Source organism: Phacochoerus africanus, chromosome 10 (genome assembly GCF_016906955.1).
Source record: "Phacochoerus africanus isolate WHEZ1 chromosome 10, ROS_Pafr_v1, whole genome shotgun sequence".
In the NCBI taxonomy this organism is placed as follows: domain Eukaryota; kingdom Metazoa; phylum Chordata; class Mammalia; order Artiodactyla; family Suidae; genus Phacochoerus; species Phacochoerus africanus.
The window spans coordinates 118,824,020-118,842,882 of NC_062553.1; the positions used below are offsets into that span (position 1 = coordinate 118,824,020).

Genomic DNA, 18,863 nt, shown 5'->3' on the forward strand with positions numbered 1-18,863 from the left:
TTTGTTTCTACTAAGAATTCTACCTTTTTGATGCCTTTCTTTTTTAAGCGTTTCTGAGAGGCCTCTGTGGGCTATTGACACATCATCATTTTTGACAAGGGCTTAGCTATGACACAAAGTTTTCCAGGTATGGTTTTAACAACAACAATGAAACAAACATATAAAACCCCTCCCAAAACAAACCAAAACCATGAACAATACGGCAAATGGAAATGTAAGTTATACTAAAAAAGAGAACTGAAGCCATTATTCTTTTATGGAGTACAAATAACCACATTTTGATAATTTCCCTTCTTTTATTTTTAATATATCAAGTACTGGCAAAAGTAGCCTGATAAAAATATGTTAGGGATGAGCATTCTCTTTTCCTCATATAAAGGGAACACCATGCACATTTCCCCAGGTCTCCTACTTACAGAAAATTCTAGTATCTAACATTCCTCAGACTGCTGCAGCACTGAGCTTAGCTCATACAAGATTATGTTCCCTGACTGTACCTTTCCCAAGAGCATGCACACCCCCCAGAAAAGACCAGCCAGTGATGATTTTGCAGTCTGCTTGAAGAATTAGTGGGCAGAGTCTATACCAGAGGTTGCAAACTCATAAGCCTACAGGAGCCAGATAGATAATTACTGAGCAGAGAAGATTCAGTGTCTGCTTGTTAAACACATCTGAATAGTCTTTATTATCAAAAGTAAATATTTTCTCTTTTGTTTTTATTGATAGCATGATTCTCTTGATACATCTTCTATTTTCCCACTTCTGATAGAACTATGAGTTCAGAGAAATGTGTCTCAAATATAAAAAAACAATGTGGAGCACATGATAACAAATGATAATATCAAAAGTCATTTATAGCAAATGGTACAATAATATAATAGAGAGTGGCTGGAGATTTGAATTTTTACATGAGACATGGATTTAAGCGAGGTTAAAAATGGCGAAAAATTGAAGTTATTTTGTGCACATTGTTTTTAAAATCTACATACTTAGAGGTGAGATTTTGACCAGAGTATGGCCTTTGAAACAGTTTCTTTTGGTTAGATTTTGTGTGTGTGTGTGTGTTGGTTTGAGATTATTATTATTACAGCTCATTTCTGTTCTCATGTGTTCCACTTACAGTCCATGTCTAAGGTAAGACTTAGGCATGCTAGAAGCTCTGCAAATAATTCTTTTTTTAAAAAATTTAAAATGATTTTTATTTTTTCCATTATAGTTGGCTTACAGTGTTCTGTCGATTTTTACTGTACAGCCATAGTGACCCAGTCACACATATATATACATTCTTTTTCTCACATTATCCTCCATCATGTTCCATCATAAGTGACTAGATATAGTTCCCTGTGCTATACAGTAGGATCTGCAAATAATTCTTATGTTTATCTTGGATTGAGAGTCACTGGTATAGGCAGTTGGTTAGGATGGGCGTTCTCCTCTTGACCCCCACAAACCCTATCCCTCAAGGAAACAGTTTGCCTCCTAAGGGTGACAACAACAACCCATGCTTGATGAGATTCATCTTTTCCCTGTGCAGCTGAGCATACCGAGCATGTGATCATGGCCGTAACCCATGATCACAGAGAGGCAGTTAAGAATGCTAAGAATGCTAAACCTCCCTGTTGGGTCATATCTGAGGTAAGACTATGTTAATGAAATGGGGGTGATTCTGGTGAAGATAGAAAAGGCCCCTTGGCCTAGTCCAAGAAAAAGTTATAAAAGAGAGAATAAAGTTGTTATAGTTCTGGAAGACATGAGCAATCTTGACCCTGGACTATAATAATAATCTTGACCCTGACTGTGTGAGAGGCAGGGAAAATTAAGCAGTTATTTCTATGTCCTTGAGGCCCTTATATTACTCCAGTACCCTTTGACTTGATCATGTTCACCAGGAGTCTTCTAATTACCAGTTTTATTTTATAGAAACTTTATTACTTGGCAAGGGCCTAATGAATGCCAGCATTCTAGTCACTGGCAAGGAATCTTCCCATAGGACAGATTTAATAGATTTGAATTGGGACTTATAAATCAGTTCTCTATAAGCTTGGTTAACAGGACTCACACATCAAAACTCTGATCGACTCCAAACCCATGGACAAAATTCACTTCTCTGATTTGCCACGTTGAAGAACAAACCCTTGACTGCTCTGTGTGGGCTCAATTTTGGGAAGTGGGTAGAGGTGTGGTAGCAGCATATTCTGGGGACACCACTCTGGCACTGATTTAAAATTTTTCTAATTTTAAAACCAACTTGGAAAGACTGATTTTAAAACTGTATTTTGATGGAAACTTTTATCTGTGATCCTAAGTCCTCAGCATTTTTCTTATATTTTTTCAGGATGTGAAAATTGAGTTGAAGAAATCTGTTGAGTTTCCATGGAAGTGGTGCCAATTATTTTTTTTCTGTTCCTCAGGAAAATTCCTTGACTTAGCAATAATGTAACTTCCTGTCAATCCCTTGGCGGTCTTCAACATGGGGCATCTATACTTTCAGTGGGAAAATAGTTGGCTCTCATTATCCCTTTTCCTTCCAGCATGTAGTGAAATAATTGAATAATTTCTTTAAACTTTAGAGAACCTATCCAGTCCCTTTAAAAAAATCTTGACTCTGAAAAACACTTCATAAGAGGGCTTTTTGTTTGTTTTCTACCAAATAAAGAAGTTATCATTGGTGAAATATGTATTGCTTTTCCTGTTATACCATGAAATTGCAAGATATTTGACTAATATTCATATTTAGGCATAAGCAGTTTGGGGTTTTTTTTTTCCTTTTTTTTTTTTTTTGGTCTTATTTTTTCAGGGCTGCACCTGCACCTGCATATGGAAGTTTCCAGGCTAGGGGTTGAATCAGAGCTGCAGCTGCCAGCCTACGCCAGAGCCACAGCCACACCAGATCCAAGTCGCATTATGTGACCTACACCATAGCTCACAGCAATGCCTGATCCTTATCCCACTGAGCAAGGCCAGGGATCAAACCCTCATCTTCCTGGATACCAGTCAGGCTCACTACTGCTGAACCACAACAGGAACTCTGAAATAAGCACTTTTGGCTGCCTAGTATGTCTCATGGTCTTGATGGTCATAAATATCTGAAAAGATTTATAGAAAAATGATTGGACAGAGTAAGTCCACTAGGGACTTAACTTTTTAATTTCCAAATCTTCTCAATTATTCTTATCTTTTTTCTCATGCTAGATTCTGATTTCCCTATATATTGCCATCATCAAGAAGGGCTTTTAAAAAAAATTTCATAAAATTTAATGTTCCTCTAGTCCCTGCAGAAAGAAGAATATTCTTTTCTATTCTGCTAAATTATTGATGTCCATGGTTAAAGGAATCTAGGGGAAATGGTCTAAGGTGACTAATCAAAAATATCATCAATAATTGGATAGAAATACCTCGAGATAGAAAAATTCACACAAAAATTTGATTAAATTTTTCAGTATCCTAACCCCCAAGAGTTAAAAAATCTAGTGCTCATTGATCTTGATGGAGGAAAGTAATAAGATATGGATAGATGTTAATCCAATAAAATATTTTATAACTTAGGTTCTCGTTTCCTTTCATCATTCTCTCCTCCCCTTTTTTTTCTAAGTGCAGAAGGGACTGTTGTTTCCATGCATATGGTAGAAGAATCATCGGTCTCTTTTAGGCTTTGAAAACATTGGCTGCCTTTCCTTAGAGTGCTGTCTGTGGGACACCCAGAGGATGATGGGTAAGATCAGGCATTCTGAAGCATCCCTTCATTACACTTGCTACTTGTCACCTTCCTTCATGTCCTGTGGCCTTCTTTACATCTTTCCCTTAATTCCAACCTAATTTAATTAAAAAATGACACTTGAGTAATTTGTTAAAAATGCTTCCAGGACACTTCCTTCCAAAGAGCTTAAAGCATCCCCTTTCTTTACTCTTTCTAACACTCTGTGAAATATATAGAGTGTCCAGATAGGAATAATAGTCTCTACTTTAATTCTTCAATAACTGTTTGATCATAATTGTACAGTGATCTCACATGGAATTCTGCATTTATGTCTTGAGAATGTGAAAGGCACAGTGGGAGGATAATAGCAGACTTAAGATAGATCTTTCCCTCAAAATAAGAAATCACTAGAAGTGAAAAATTGTCAAATAGGAGAGGGTTTTTTGCCTGGAAATTTGTAAGAAATATTTCCAAGTGATTCATGGGAGACTGGAAGTTCAGGTTCATCATGTGCTGTATTGAAACACCATGTGTTTAATTGGAAGAATGATGTACGTACAACCTTGATGCTGTGAGAAATGCTTCTTGAAGTGATGGGTGAAGGTCACTCACTTAAGGACACACTTTTGTTTGGAGGATGATCCATGTCATCCCAGAAGCAAGTCCATGGATGTAATAGCTCAGTGGAAGTTAGAAGTTGGTGTAATCAGTACCTCGCCATTTTCTTAAAGTCACAAAAAGAGACTGAGTGTGCGGGCTAGTGGCTGCTGTGAAATAACTTCCTGGTATTATTTTACCACCTTTCTCAGTAATTTACAGGTAACGATTTCAAGGTGGTGTTATTTTGGAGTGAAGTTCCTGCAAAAGTGGGGTGAGGTTAAACGCACCTGTACAAGCTCATCGATTATCAGAGGCAGCCAGTGTTAACCTCCACCTCTTCTACCTTTTATGTTTTTCATGTTTGAGCTTTTATCACAGCCTTAGTATCAGACAAAATCATAATAAATAACCTACTAGTGGCTCTCTTGTCAGTAGGAACCAAGTGAGTCAGGGAACTGCCTTATAGAGCAAGAGGAAAGAATTCCTTCTATGTGAGACTTCTCTGTAGCAATGGTGTTCAACTCTCCTCTGCATGGAAAATAAGTGCTTAAAACATGTTGGATCAACTGCCAAAGGCAAGAGAATAGTGAGAAGAGGGTATCATGTTTGATTGCAGTTCAATGTACTGTTCAGAAAACCCATGCTGGCCCCCTTTGTTGGGGAATCGATCATCTGTTTGCCTTCCTATCAAGTTCAGTTCCAGAGGCTCCTCTCCTAACGTCTCTGGGGCATGTTGGAGAATTTGTCTTACTTGACCTTTCTAGAGCCCTGCTAACAAACAATATCATCAACTTTCATCACAAACATCCTTACAAGGCTATTTCTTGCCTTTGTTAATTAAAATAATTTTCTTACATTACTCTTATTATGGAAAAATTATATTTGGGTAAGACAGTGATTTAAGAGTAAAATCAATCAAGTACACAATTATTTACTTCTATACCAGGAGACCTTAGTATTCATAAGGCTTCTCTAACTCTTAGAGATTATTTCAATAAACTGAAATGTCAGTACCTTGTTTCTTAGGACCATGGAACTTGTCACCATCAGATTGTCCTCTGGCTGTCTTCTGTTGAAACACTGTAAAATATAACACATATTAGTTATTGAACATAAAATATAAAAAGAACATGCTGTGGAAGAGTCTAAGAAACTAGAAGTAATACTTCATTTTCCTTAGTAACAGTTGCTCAATTGTTATTATTTTTTGAGTAGGAGGATTATTAAATTTACCATTTTCTCATTTGTGCAGCTTATCAGTCATTTCAAAAAGCATTTTCTTTGCACAGAGTAGTATAATGCTGATGGAATGCCTCATTAAACTGTTTAAATCAAGATATGATTCCATTTTGATATCAGGTAAAGGCAAAAGCTGCATTTTGTTTAAAGTGATAAATGCTAAAACCACATGAAAAATTCCACTTGCACAGAAATTATTCATGCTGACTTTTTGGTGATAAGCAAGGATAATGACTGTTTCTTCTTAAACAGATGAAAAGACTGCTGCATTCACAGATGTAATAATTTTAAAAGATGCTTCATTCTTGCATCATCTAGCTAGACCTCAGACCTATTAAAGCAGATTATTCGAATTACTTCATTATCTAAAAAGTGCTTTGTTCTCATTTATTATTTCTCACACGAAATTCTGTGAGACAAGTCAGCATTACTCACCCCATTTTGCAGATGAAAGATAAAATTGATTGTTTAATATTTACTGAGCACCCACAAAGTTCTGTATACCTTCCAGCATTTGTTAATGAAAGTCTATAGCCTTGACAGCTTGACTTCAGAAACTGAACATCCTAGAGTTCCATTCATTTTTTATGGGTAGTGTAAATTGTTGGGTTTGAGAACTGGAAAAGGTCTTGGAGATTTAGTTCAATCTCATATGTTTACAGATGAGGGAGGTGGAAATAACTAATATGTAAAAGGGCTACATAATTTTGCAATTTCCCAGAACTATTGTCAGTGGGGATGTGAGTTGGACTTTCAAGCCTTGAACTTCAATCTACTACTTGGTTCTTCACAGCACTGCTGCCTCTTCTTTTTCCTAACTGAGGATATATGGTACAACCCAGGGATATAGCCAGTATTTTATAATGACTATAAATGGAGTATAATCTTTAAAAACTGCAAAGCACTACATTGTACACCTGTAACTTATAGAATACTGTACCTAAACTATACTTCAATTTTTTAAAAAAAGAATAACAGGTCACATGAGGAAACAAGCCACAAAGAGATAAAGGTAGCATGCCAAAACTAGATGTAATTATATAATCCAAAAGAAATTATAAAATAAGTATGTTCCATCAAAAGAAAAAAAAAGTAAGATAAAGAAAAAGCTATGAGGGGGGATTAAATAGAACCTTAGGGCATTTCCAACATGCTTGTGTCTCTGGTTCCACAGCAGCTCCCCAGGATTTCCTGGGATGATCTGGCTGAGGCAACGTAGGAGTGAGAATGTTCCAGCTGGATGGTACTTGACTACTTTGACTGGAAGATGCATTGCAGCAGTTACTTTGGATCCCTGTCTTTGGTTTTAAAGTTCTTTAAATGAATGTATATATCAAGATCATATATATGGCACAAATGAACCTATCTACAGAAAAGAAACAAACTCATGGACATGGAGAACAGACTTATGGTTGGTAAGGGGGAGTGGGAGGGAGTGGGATGGACTGGGAGTTTGTGGTTAGTAGATGCAAACTATTGCATTTGGAGTGGATAAGCAACGAGGTCCTGATATATACCACAGGGAACTATCTAGACACTTGTGTTGGTACATGATGGAGGATAATGTGAGAAAAAGAATGTGTATATATGTATGAATGTGTCACTTTGCTCTACAGTAAAACTTGACAGAACATTGTAAATCAATAAAGAAAAGATTGTATCTGTGATTAATCTAGATAACATTTTCTTTGCAACTTTAATAAAGTACCCTAAACCATATCAAATCAATAATTATTTATTAAGCATATATAATTTGATATTGTCAAGAGAAAGGGCACTACTTGTCCTCACTCAAACAGGAGAAGCAAATATATTTTCAAAGTATGACGTGTTTAAGAGACATTATACACATGAAATAACATTTCTGGTTGAAAATCAATTTTCTGCTCCAAGTTAGACTTTGGAAAACATGCTAAATATAATTTACTGGCAAGTTCTGGGTTGGTGGCTTACATTTTTTTTCTAAAATAAAATACAGTGATAGATACATGGTGTGTGCATATATTTTAGGATAATAACAGCATTTTTATAAGTGGTGCTTGATTTTTTTTCCACTGGCCAGTTCTAAAAGTCTTGAAAAAAATAAAACACTTTTGAAATTTTAATAACATGCAGACACTCTGTGCTTTTTCTCCAATATTTTTAAGATAATTACTGAGACTGTCTCAGACAAAAAAGCTGTAATCTGGCATAATTAATATAGGAAATAATCTGAATCCAAAGATAAATTCAGAAAACAAATTCTCCCAATAAAAAGTACATTAATTGATTAAGTTTTAAGAACTTTGATGAATCTTGGAGCTAAGGCATACTGGGAAATAGGATTATTTTTTTCCTAGCTTTTTGGCATTCATTTATTTAAAAAATCACTTTACATCATATATTTTATTGAAATATATTTTGTTGACAAAACATGTCTAGATTTTGTGAAATACAGTAAATGTTAAACAGGTAAACACTCTCAGTTTCTAGATGGAGAAGTTATAGCAGCAGTATATTTATTTATTGTTGACATTTCACCAGCATTTGTAGCTGGAACAGCCTGGGATGGGTGGAGTACTGGTGTGGGAGAATAGGATGCTCTGAGTAGGATGAAGATGAAAGTGCTGATTCAGAACAGAATTCTTTAAGAGCAAGATTTGCACTAAATCATGTCCCATAGCACATAGATGCTCTCTACCTTACAACCTCTCTTGAAATTACCTCCAAACTCACCTCCAGCTACACCCACCACAACCATTTCCCTCCTTCCACCTACAGACAAGCTTCATCTCCTTCAAAGACTGAATTAGCAATTGACATATTGCCAAAGACACTCTTTTCTTATTGCTATGAGAGTTAAGATGTGTTTTTGAATATGAGGTAATCTTGGAAAGGGGTCTATATTACTAGTTTCTTGAAGACCTAGCTCATCAAAATGACCACTGATGAAACATGCATACCAGGGACACCTACTCATTAATCTTGGGAAAAGAATATACAGATAAAATATTCCACAATTTGTTCATCTTTCTTTTTACAGTAAATACTAGCTGAAACATTTAAAATTGCTTCTACCAACAAAATCTTTGTTCTAAAAAGCTTTATACATTTGATATTTATCATTTCACCCACAAAACCTTTACAAGAGTTAACTATAAAATCTATGATATAGGGAGAATCAGATTTATATACGAAAGTGTATATTTTTATACAATGGGATTTGTGGTAAGAGGAGAGTTTGTTTTAAATATACAGTAAGTGAAAAAAATCTATATGCTGGAATGCTAATCAACTTGGCACAGTAAAAACCGATAGTTTTGTCTTAATATTAACAACTTATATGACACGGGAAAATGGCTTTCTCCTCTGGGCCTTTATTTCTTTGCCAATAAAGTTGAGGCTTAAGTAAGATGAACTCTAGTGCCTTACTCAGTTCTTGCATTCTAAGATGCTACCAATTCCTTTTTCCTAAGACATTTCAGACCAAATGGTGCCCGAATAAATTTTTAAATGCATATGAATTTAAATAGAATGTTCTGTTTTCAAGAATAGATTATTTTTTACTGGGGGCTTAGACTAACAGAAACACTAGAAAGTTTAATCACAGACCAATGTCAGTTTTTTTTTATTAATATACAGAGATAGTCCTGTTTCTATGCACTTGAATTCTTGGAGAATATTATTTTTGACCATATTTCATTGTGTCAACGTTCAAATTATGCTATCAAGGCAATTATGACACATGTCAATTTTAATGACTCTTTGCCCTAATGAAATATTATTTTTTTCTTCCCTACCTAAAATTGGAGTTTGAGGAGAAGGAATAATGTATTATTAGTAGCTGTCACTACCTTTAGACATTAAAAAAAAGCCTATAAGGAAAGAAAAACAATTTTTTGAGGTTGAAAATAATCTCAAACAATGCAAATGTCTCCAAACCACCCCTATTTATTTTAAATATTGGTGGAAAGACTTTTGTAAAATTTTCTCTAGACTAGAAATGACATTGAATGGGAAAAATTAGCATAGTATTAAATATTCAAAATGTTAAGCAAAGCAGAACTATCAGAAGAACAGAGAAGCAAGAGAAGGTGAAATATAACGAATTCACTTGCACTATTTGTCTTCCCAGGTTGCTTCTGCAAGAACATTCTTCATGTCAACCTCATTAGTGGCCTATTTCAAGCAAACAGATTCTTCTAGACCTGCCCTTCTTTGAAAAATCTGATAAAGCTTATTTGGAATTATTTTATAAGTGGCTAAGGTAATGGAAAGTCTGTGCAATAGCCAAATGCATTCATAAAGATATGAATTATAAACCACAACCCCTTGATGTTCCATGCCCATTAGAAGTGTACAATGAAATGTTGTTTAGAGCTATACACCCGTCACTGATCATTCTTGAAACTAGGGATTTGATATAAAATAAAATATACAGATCTGTATTGAACTCTAGATTCTCAGGGAATGATGCTGTAAAGGTATCAGTGGTATGTTTATTATTCACTCAGCAAACTTTCATTAGACTGCTAACAATGTAGCTAAGTGTCAGGCAGGACCCTAAGATGCAAAGGTAAAGGAGACCTGGTCAGTTTCAATACTGTCTTCTATTTTGGTGTATTATTTTAGGCAAAGTTCGCATGTGTCATTAGTGCCTGCTGATGAGAGAGGACCGAGATGAAAAAACTAATCAGGAAGGGCAAGGGTCATAATGCGATCTCTGTAACCTTGCTCTCCCTACCTTGTTCCCCCAGTTTTCACCCTATGAATGCTAATTACAGAAAGACAGAGTGAGCTAAAGGAAAGCAATGTAAACAACCTTTTGTCTAGCCAGCAAAGGCAGGGAATAGAATGTCCTAACCCTAGAAAGTAGTCATACTGACTAATCAAATTGAAGCTCAGAGAAGAGATGTATCCTCTTTGCAAATGGACCAAGATAGATTGAGCACTCCAGTCAGCTTAAAAGCACTATTTCCTTCTGTTAGCAACAGTTAGCTTACCAATTTCAACAAATTTATCAAACATACATCATCACATTTGAATAGGCAGGCTGGGGGTGGGATGGCTACAAATAAAAATAGTTACATCAGTGACATAACATGAAGGTCTTCACCTGAATGTAGTTTACTGCTTGGCAGACATATAGTCAGGAGTTGAGACTTTTTTTTTTTTTTTTTTGGTCGGAGGTGGAGAGGGATGTATAAATGGTCAGCCAACACACGAGGTTATGGATGTGGTTACAACTTACTCTGGAGATTGGTGGAGATGGGTAGTTGGAAAGCATCTATCTGCATGAAGGAAAATAACATATAAATTCTAATTCAATGGAAATACCAATGAATGCTTCGGTTTCCTAAGGAGAAAACAGTAATTTTCTTTCCAATTTGTAATGGAAACTTTGTCTGATAGATGTGTTCCCATAAAAATGCTCTCCCAAACCAGGAAATCTGACTATAAATTACTTTTTCTATTCCTAAGGAACTTAATTTTTATTAGAGTAGAATACAAACTGTTTTTATTTGCATATTTATCTTTTTTGATGCAAATAAGAATATTTCTATTTCAGAAATGTTTCTTATCCAGGAAGTTGGGACAGTCAGAAAAAAGAGAGAACAGTTGGTTTATGGAATTCTGTGCAATTAGAGCTTGAGGCCACTGTAATAAGTTTATTAGCAAAGTCTCCACTCTTACCACTGGGCAGGCAGGTCTTTCTTCTTCTTGTTACCAGCCAGGTAATATTTATTTAACATTTATTGCTTTCAGAAACTGGGCTGGGGGCACATCTCCTCCCATTACTATTTCATGTGGCCTCACTGCTTGACTTCACTTAACACTTGTATTCAATAAAAAATGATTTAGTAGAGATATTAATCCAGTAACATCCCTATAATTTCCTTTTTTTTTTGTCTTTTTGTCTTTTTAGGGTTGCACCTGCAGCACATGGAGGTTCCCAGGCTAGGGGTCTAATCGGAGCTGTTGCTGCTGGCCTATGCCAGAGCCACAGCAATGCCAGATCTGAGCCACATCTGTATCCTACACCACAGCTCATGGTAATGCAGGATCCTTAACCCACTGAGCAAAGCCAGGGATCGAACCCACAACCTCATGGTTCCTAGATGGATTCATTTCTGCTGCGCCAAGACAGGAACTCCCCCCTATAATTTCTTTTTATTTCAAAGACAAGTGGTTTGGATTGTTAGAAATTCACTACCGTACTTTAGAAACTCTGATGAGTTCACCTTTTGGCTCATGCTTGGTGATTACCCAAAGTAATTTTTCTGGCCTTTTTTTTCTTACATCAGGAAATGTTGCTATCCTAAGAAGTAGCCAGTAGGATCTTGTCAGGCTCACTTTGAACAAACATCAAGTATGAGTTCTGCTAATAAGACTCAAACCACAGAAATGCAGATGGAAAATTTCAAAAAGACAGGGCTCTTTATTATATGAGATTTTCCTGTTTCTTGAGATGGACCTGTATTGCTATCAACTTCCCTCTTAGAACTGCTTTTGCTGCATCCCACAGATTTAGGAAATTTGTGTTTTTATTTTCATTTGTCTCAAGGTATTTTCTGACTTTGTCTTTAATTTCTTCATTGACCCAATGTTTTTTTAGCAGCATGTTGCTTAGTCTCCACATGTTTGTGTTTTTTCCCATTTTTTCCCATAATTGATTTTTAGTTTCATACTGTTATGGTTGAGAAAAATGCTTGATATAATTTCTATCTTCTTAAACTTGTTGAGATTTGTTTCGTGGTCTAGCATAGATGCCATTATTACTGTCTTAGTTAGTCATGACAATCAAAAATGTCTCTAAACATTGCCAAATGTCACTAAAGTCTCCTGAGAGGCGAATCATCAACTGGTTAAGAACTACTATTTTAGGCCATTTGAACTTCTCACTGAAAAACAAATTTCACAAAGACTGTAGGAGCACCATATGTTAAGGGGAAGAAGACCAGCATTCCCAGCATGAGCACAGGTCAGAACAACTGCTCCTTTGCAGAACTGTTCTAGTACCCTATCGGGGAAAGGAGGGAAGCAGAGAATCACAGGTCAAGACAGGGACATGGGCTTACAAACAAATGATAAATGTGTCCCTCTATCTAGAGCCCACCTGTATATATGTATACATACATACATATATACATCTGTGTGTACACACACACACACACATATATATACACACATATAAGTTTTAAAGCCAATGGTTTGGGCAAGGTCACTAGATCAGAGAATAGAACCCAAGGCACTTGATTTAAGGTCTACTTTAATGATTTGACCATATTTCTTCACTAATGTGGATAGAGACCATTCCACCCTGTCACATTTATACAGGTATGGATTAATTTTCCTAAGAGATTCTATGAGGTCTTTTTTTGTTGTTGTTTGCATTTCAGTTGAGTTGTATGTGATCAATTTCAAGTATAAGTGAATTGCAAGTGAAAAATTTCTGAGAGCAACTGAGTTGTACTTGACATTTTGGGGACCCAGTAGCTGAGAAGCTCTCAAAAAGGTCATATACAACTTTGTTGCACTGTAAAATGCCAAGGGCAACTCAACAGCAATCGAAAATTGAAAGGGAAATTATATTCTACCCAAATCAGCAACATGGACTCTAAAGAAGCATCTTAGTTTTATTAACTGTGAGGGGAAAATGGGAAATTGTCCATTGATATTGACAAATTTTCCCCAACAGGCAGTCATCTCTTGCATGATTTATGGGTGTAGTTTTACTACCAATTTATCTATACCATAAAAAGTGATCATTTTTTCCCTTGATTTGTCTTACATCAAGAATTCTTTCACTAAGGAAGACTGTAAATCCATGTTAATGCCTCTATATTCTTAAAGCTTAATGAACCTGATCCTTTCCAATATTATGGGGAGAAAAAGATGGAGAGAATACGATATTTAAAAGCAGACGGACTTCAACAACTTTTAAGAAAAATGAGTTATTCTTTTTGAGGTTGTTAACATAGAATTAGGTTTAGTATAACAAGAATGGAATTAAAAAAACGGAAACATATTTCTTGATAAAATGAACCATGGATTCAACTTTGTATTAATAAGTTACATTTCTGGGGACAGGGGATGGTGGCAATGGTGGAAACAGAGCTTCTTTTTGATATGTTATGCTGTGTGAAAGCAGTTTGAAGGCTTAGCTGTTATTATCAGTGAATAACCTAGAACTTCATCCCATTGTTATAGCCTCCTCTCTTCAAATTAGTAGAGCTTTGGACATATGGCTTAAAAGAGGAGAAATTTAAGAATTAGGAGACTGATAGATTCTTTTGACTATCCTCTGTAATGTTAGTAAAATCTCCTATTCTATACATATTGATGTGCTTCTTGTCACTTTTATCATTTATTCATCCTTGTAGTCATTCAATTAATATTCTTCAAATATTCATGGTTTCTGCTATGATTTCAGCACTCCGCTTGGCACCAAAGATACAAAAACAGACTGAATTTTGATGGGCGAGAACAAGTAAGACTGGTCTCATCCTATAGGGATCTTATGGGTTAGAAGGAAGAAATAAATATTAACAAATGATCCAGGAATAAATATATCAATAAAGAAAATTGTGCTGCCATGGGTACAAATATGGTAGCCAGATTGATCTGGGTCCAAATCCCATACTTTTCCCTTACTAGTTTTATCATCATGGGTAAGAGATAAAAACCCACTGAGCATAAGTTTTCTTATCTCTAAACTGAGTCTATTAATGTCAACTATGCAGGATTATTGCATGAATTAAATATTGTCATGAAAGTTACCTAATAATTATTATTATAAGGAGTTAAGCCAACTTGTTCCTTTGGAGGAAAGGATATCCTGTCCTGTACCCCTATTTAATCTCTAATAGCCTCCTTGACTACTAACTCTCCAGAATACAGGAAGCACACACTTTCTCTAGAATTTCACATTAGTTTATCAAAGTCATTGTCTGCCCAGAAACTAAGGAAGGACAAAGAAGAATTGCTTTTAATTGTTGTCTATTGAGTATATACCACAACCCAAATATTGTACTGGGTAAATGTTAATTTTCTCACTTAAAGATTACAACCACCCTCAAAGTAGATATTATTTCCATTCCCAACTTTTACAATGAGGAAATTGAATCTCAGATATATGAAGGTATTTGCTTACATAGTATCAGCTGAATCTGAATATTCCCCACAAAGCAGTATCGGGAAAACCACTCTTCCTCCCATACCTTTCTTTTCTATGTATCTCCTGTACTCTCACCCTCACAAGCCTTCATTTCAGATACTGCTGAACACCAAATGTGTGTGGGTTTTCTCCCACCAAGCAATCCTACAACACCATTTGGATGGTTTACAATTTAACTCAATTTAATTCAATTCTGAGACTATCTACCTGGACATAGTGTCAGACCACACAGAGTAAGAGCTCAGTCCCAGAAGCCTGCTTCACTCTCCTTCAAATGCCTTTGCCAAGTGGTAGATTTCAAGGCCACCCACAACCTCCGTTTGATTTCATCACAAATTGGAGATTTTCACAACTCCTTCCTCAGGTTCAATTAATTTGCTAGAACAGCTCACAGAACTCAGGGAAACACTTATGTTTCCCAGTTTATTAAAGAATATGATCCAGGATACAGATGAACAGCCAGATGAAACAATGTATGGGGTGAAGTCTGAGAAGGTCCCCAGTGCAGGAGATCTGTCCCCATGGAGTTGGGTGTGTCACCCTCCCTGTGTGGATGTGTTTGCCAACCTGGAAGCTCTTTGAAATCCCTAATATCAAGATTTTAAGGAGGCTTCCTCACATAGGTATGCTTAATCATTAACTTCATTTTCAGCCCTTCTCCTTTCCCAAGAAATGGGAGTAGGGCTGAAAACTCCAAGCTTCTAATCACTGTCTGGACTTTCCTGTACCAGCTCTCATCCAGAAGTCATCCAGGAGCCCGATCAGAGTCACCTCATTATAACAAAACCACTTCTATCACCCAGGAAATTACAAGGGGTTCAGGAGCTCTGTGCCAGGAACTGGAGGTACAAACCAATATACATATATTCTATTAGCTCACAAATGCCGATATGATTTTCCTGTATCACTCTGGTTTATCTGCCTTGTTGCTTTGCTAGTACTTTCTTGAGTTTCTGAAATAGTACATTGGGATTCTGCATCCTGTATTCTTCTTCCACCCCCTACTCCACATCCTTCTTTTCTGGCTACATTAACACACCTTGGATGTACCAACATTCTGCTACCACTTCTGTGCTCTGGAAAGAATTGGGGCAAATTAATGTTCTTTAATTGAATGGATGGATTTCTGGGAAAAGGTGGATATTCTATTTAATAGATTTGCCTTAGCTCAAAAAAAAAAAAAAAAGAGAAGGGATGCATGATGAAAGATGTTTACTCTGTGAAATGCAAAGAACACCAAGAAAGAATTCACTGATGAGGTAATGTTTTCCTAATGTGAGAACAGAATGATAAGCAATCAATAGCACAAAAGGAAGAGGCAAGCAAGTATATTCCAGGGAAGGAAAGGAAGAAATAATGGAAAGGGACTTTGGTGACCTCATTTACAGTTCAGTTTTTGCTACTGATTTGGGATATGGGGAAAATAACCATGCCTGCTTTAGATACTTAAGTGCAAAACAGAAACAAAACAAAACAAAAAAATCACACAACACAGGTTCTTGTCTGTATATCACACAAATGTTGTGAGAACAAATTAGAATGTGTAATTGAATTAAAGATTTCTTATAAATGTTGAAGAATGTTGGGCTTGGGATGAGTAGGTGACATAAATAGTCTTTAAAATTTCTTAGAAACTCAAGAAATTTTATGTATGTATATGTGTATAAAGTGTATAATGACAAAGTGTACCACTTTTATAAAGGAGATTTATATAATTAATATTACAGACTTCATCATTTGGTACTCAATAAAGCTCTGTAATTAATAAAAATATGAATGAGGAGGAAAATGATTTCATTTTTCTTACTTAACTTGGGGATTGGCTGACAGTCTAAAGCATCATTCTCCCTAATTCCTTCTCCAATGAAGTGAGGAAATCATCTATGATGGAGGATTTATTCTTAGAGAAACTGAATAGGAGAAGTAGTTCTGAGGCACACAAGGCACAGTGAGTGGAAGGAGTTATATACACTGGACTGAACGCAGGGAGAGCAAGTTAAATTGTTCATTCTGAATGGTGAAATTTCCCAGTCTTCTTCTCACATTTGCATCTCAGAGTGCTGGCAACCAGATATATAAATGTAGATTGGAGTTTAGCTGACATTCATTCAAGAAAAATTGAAAAACATAGACTAGATCTACTTTAACACTCTGGGGTAATTCAGTGAAAAAGGTAGTTACCTCATTACCCTAAAGTGTAGTCCACAAGTTAGCAAATGAGAGTTTTCATTCAGGTTTTTGGTGCTTCATTCTTAAACATGAAAGTATAACTGAGACTAATCAGAAATTTAATGGAGGTATCAAACATTCCAGATCAAACAACAAACAGAGAAAACAGAGACAATATGAGAACTAAAGAAAAATAAAAATTACAGAAATTTAAAGACTCAAATCAAAACAAAGCATGAAGCAAAAGCCATGACACAGATATTGAATTACACAGCTAAAGAAAGAGAAAAGAATGGTATAAAAAAAGAACAAATAGAAAAAATGAAAGAACTCATAAAAGACAAGAATATGACAGCTGATAGAAGGATGAGAAGATGGTAAAAAGTAGAGCAACACAATGTGGGAGTCTGTACTTGTCTTGAGAACTCTCTAAGGATTGGGATACAGAAGAGGATGTACCACTTCAAACATTTTTAGAGTGTAACAAAATTCTTTGAGCTATGTATTTCTCTTCTCTCTTCAAAAAATACTTACTGGGATTTAGCGACCTGGTCAAAGAGCTGGTACAGCTGGCCCTTGGTATCCTCAGGGAATTGGCTTCAGGACCACACCCCCATATCCAAATCTGCAGATGCTCAGGTCTCTTTTATAAAATGGTACTGTATCTGCATATAACCTATGCACATTCTCCTGTATACTGCAAATCATCTCTAGATTACTTATAATACCTAACACAATGTAAATGCTATGTGAATAGTCATAATTACAATATAAAGGCCACGTAAGTAGTTGCCCTGGTGGGAAATTCAAGCTTTGCTTTGTGGTACTTTCTGGAATTTGCTTTTATTGAATATTTTCAATGTGCAGTTGGTTGGATTCTCAGATGTAGAACTCAGAAATATGGAGAGCTGATTGTAAAATTCTAGAACCATGACAGAATCCAAGAATTTCTAATTAGAGCTTTTTCCTGGCCCTCAGAATCTAGATAATTGTTCCAGCTGACATTTTAATTTAGCTGAAACCTTTATTAATTTGTTATTTTTTCTATTTTTAATAGTTTCTTGAACATTATTAGGAGTAAATCACTGTTAAGTAGGTATATAGAATACTGGTTAAAAAAACTTGTTAAATTTTCTTACACAAATCACTCTATACATGTTGCTTAAGCAATGGAGTGGTTTTTTTTTTTTTTTTTTTGAATGTATTAAGTATATGGAGTGGATTTGTGGTATATATTTAAATGTTCTGTTTGGGTACTTGGTTTAGATTATTTGAATGTATAATACATTGCCTCTGAACTTTAGTTATCACCCAAACATTTCATTTGATCTTAAACATTTTGTTCAAAAATCTCTAATAAGGCATCAAATTATACTGTATATTTATTTGCAGGGCTATCACCTAGAATCCATCAAGGATGGAGACATTATTTTATTACATTCTAATTCCTAGGATGGTATCATATCCCCCAAAAGGCACTCAGTGCATGTGCATGTGATACACTGATGAATAAAAGCCATGTCTTAGACACTATGGACTCATGGAGTGCACTAAAGCAGAGGATACAAGGGGGCTAGGAAATAACAGCAAAGTCAGTACATCCTGCTGGGGCTATACATAGAAAAAAGCTCTAGGGATTTGTTAGTTTTGTTTTTGTTTTTAAATTTAGATTTAACTGAGTAGAGAATGAGAAAAGAGAGTTGCAGCCTAAAAGGAAGCAGAAATTCTATCGGGGATGATGTACGTCTTAATCACTGAAGTGAAGTGCAATGAGCAGAGCAAATGGGTTTGCATAGCTAAGATCCTAGTATTCAAAACTGTTCAGGTTTTTTAAGCTATCTTAAATAAAATTAGGGGCAAAGATGTAAAGTACCTATCTTCTTTTCTTGTGCTGCACATTATTCAGAGGAGTTGGGCTTCCCTCTTGCAGAATTATGGAAGAAGCATGAAACAGCATTGCTCTACACATAACATGGTTTGTGTGTTTCGAGTCATTTACCA

The 18,863-nt window shown here is 35.8% G+C and overlaps 1 protein-coding gene across 2 annotated transcripts in view; it reads right to left on the reverse strand.

The window, feature by feature from the left end:
* The window catches only part of BANK1 (B cell scaffold protein with ankyrin repeats 1), a 302,011-nt gene that overhangs the window by 25,622 nt on the left and 257,526 nt on the right, over nucleotides 1-18,863 (reverse strand). For both annotated transcript variants that reach the window (XM_047799517.1, XM_047799518.1), the window contains exon 11: nucleotides 5,312-5,377. In XM_047799517.1, the coding sequence (XP_047655473.1) occupies nucleotides 5,312-5,377 (66 nt within the window). The remainder of the gene's footprint in view (nucleotides 1-5,311; nucleotides 5,378-18,863) is intronic.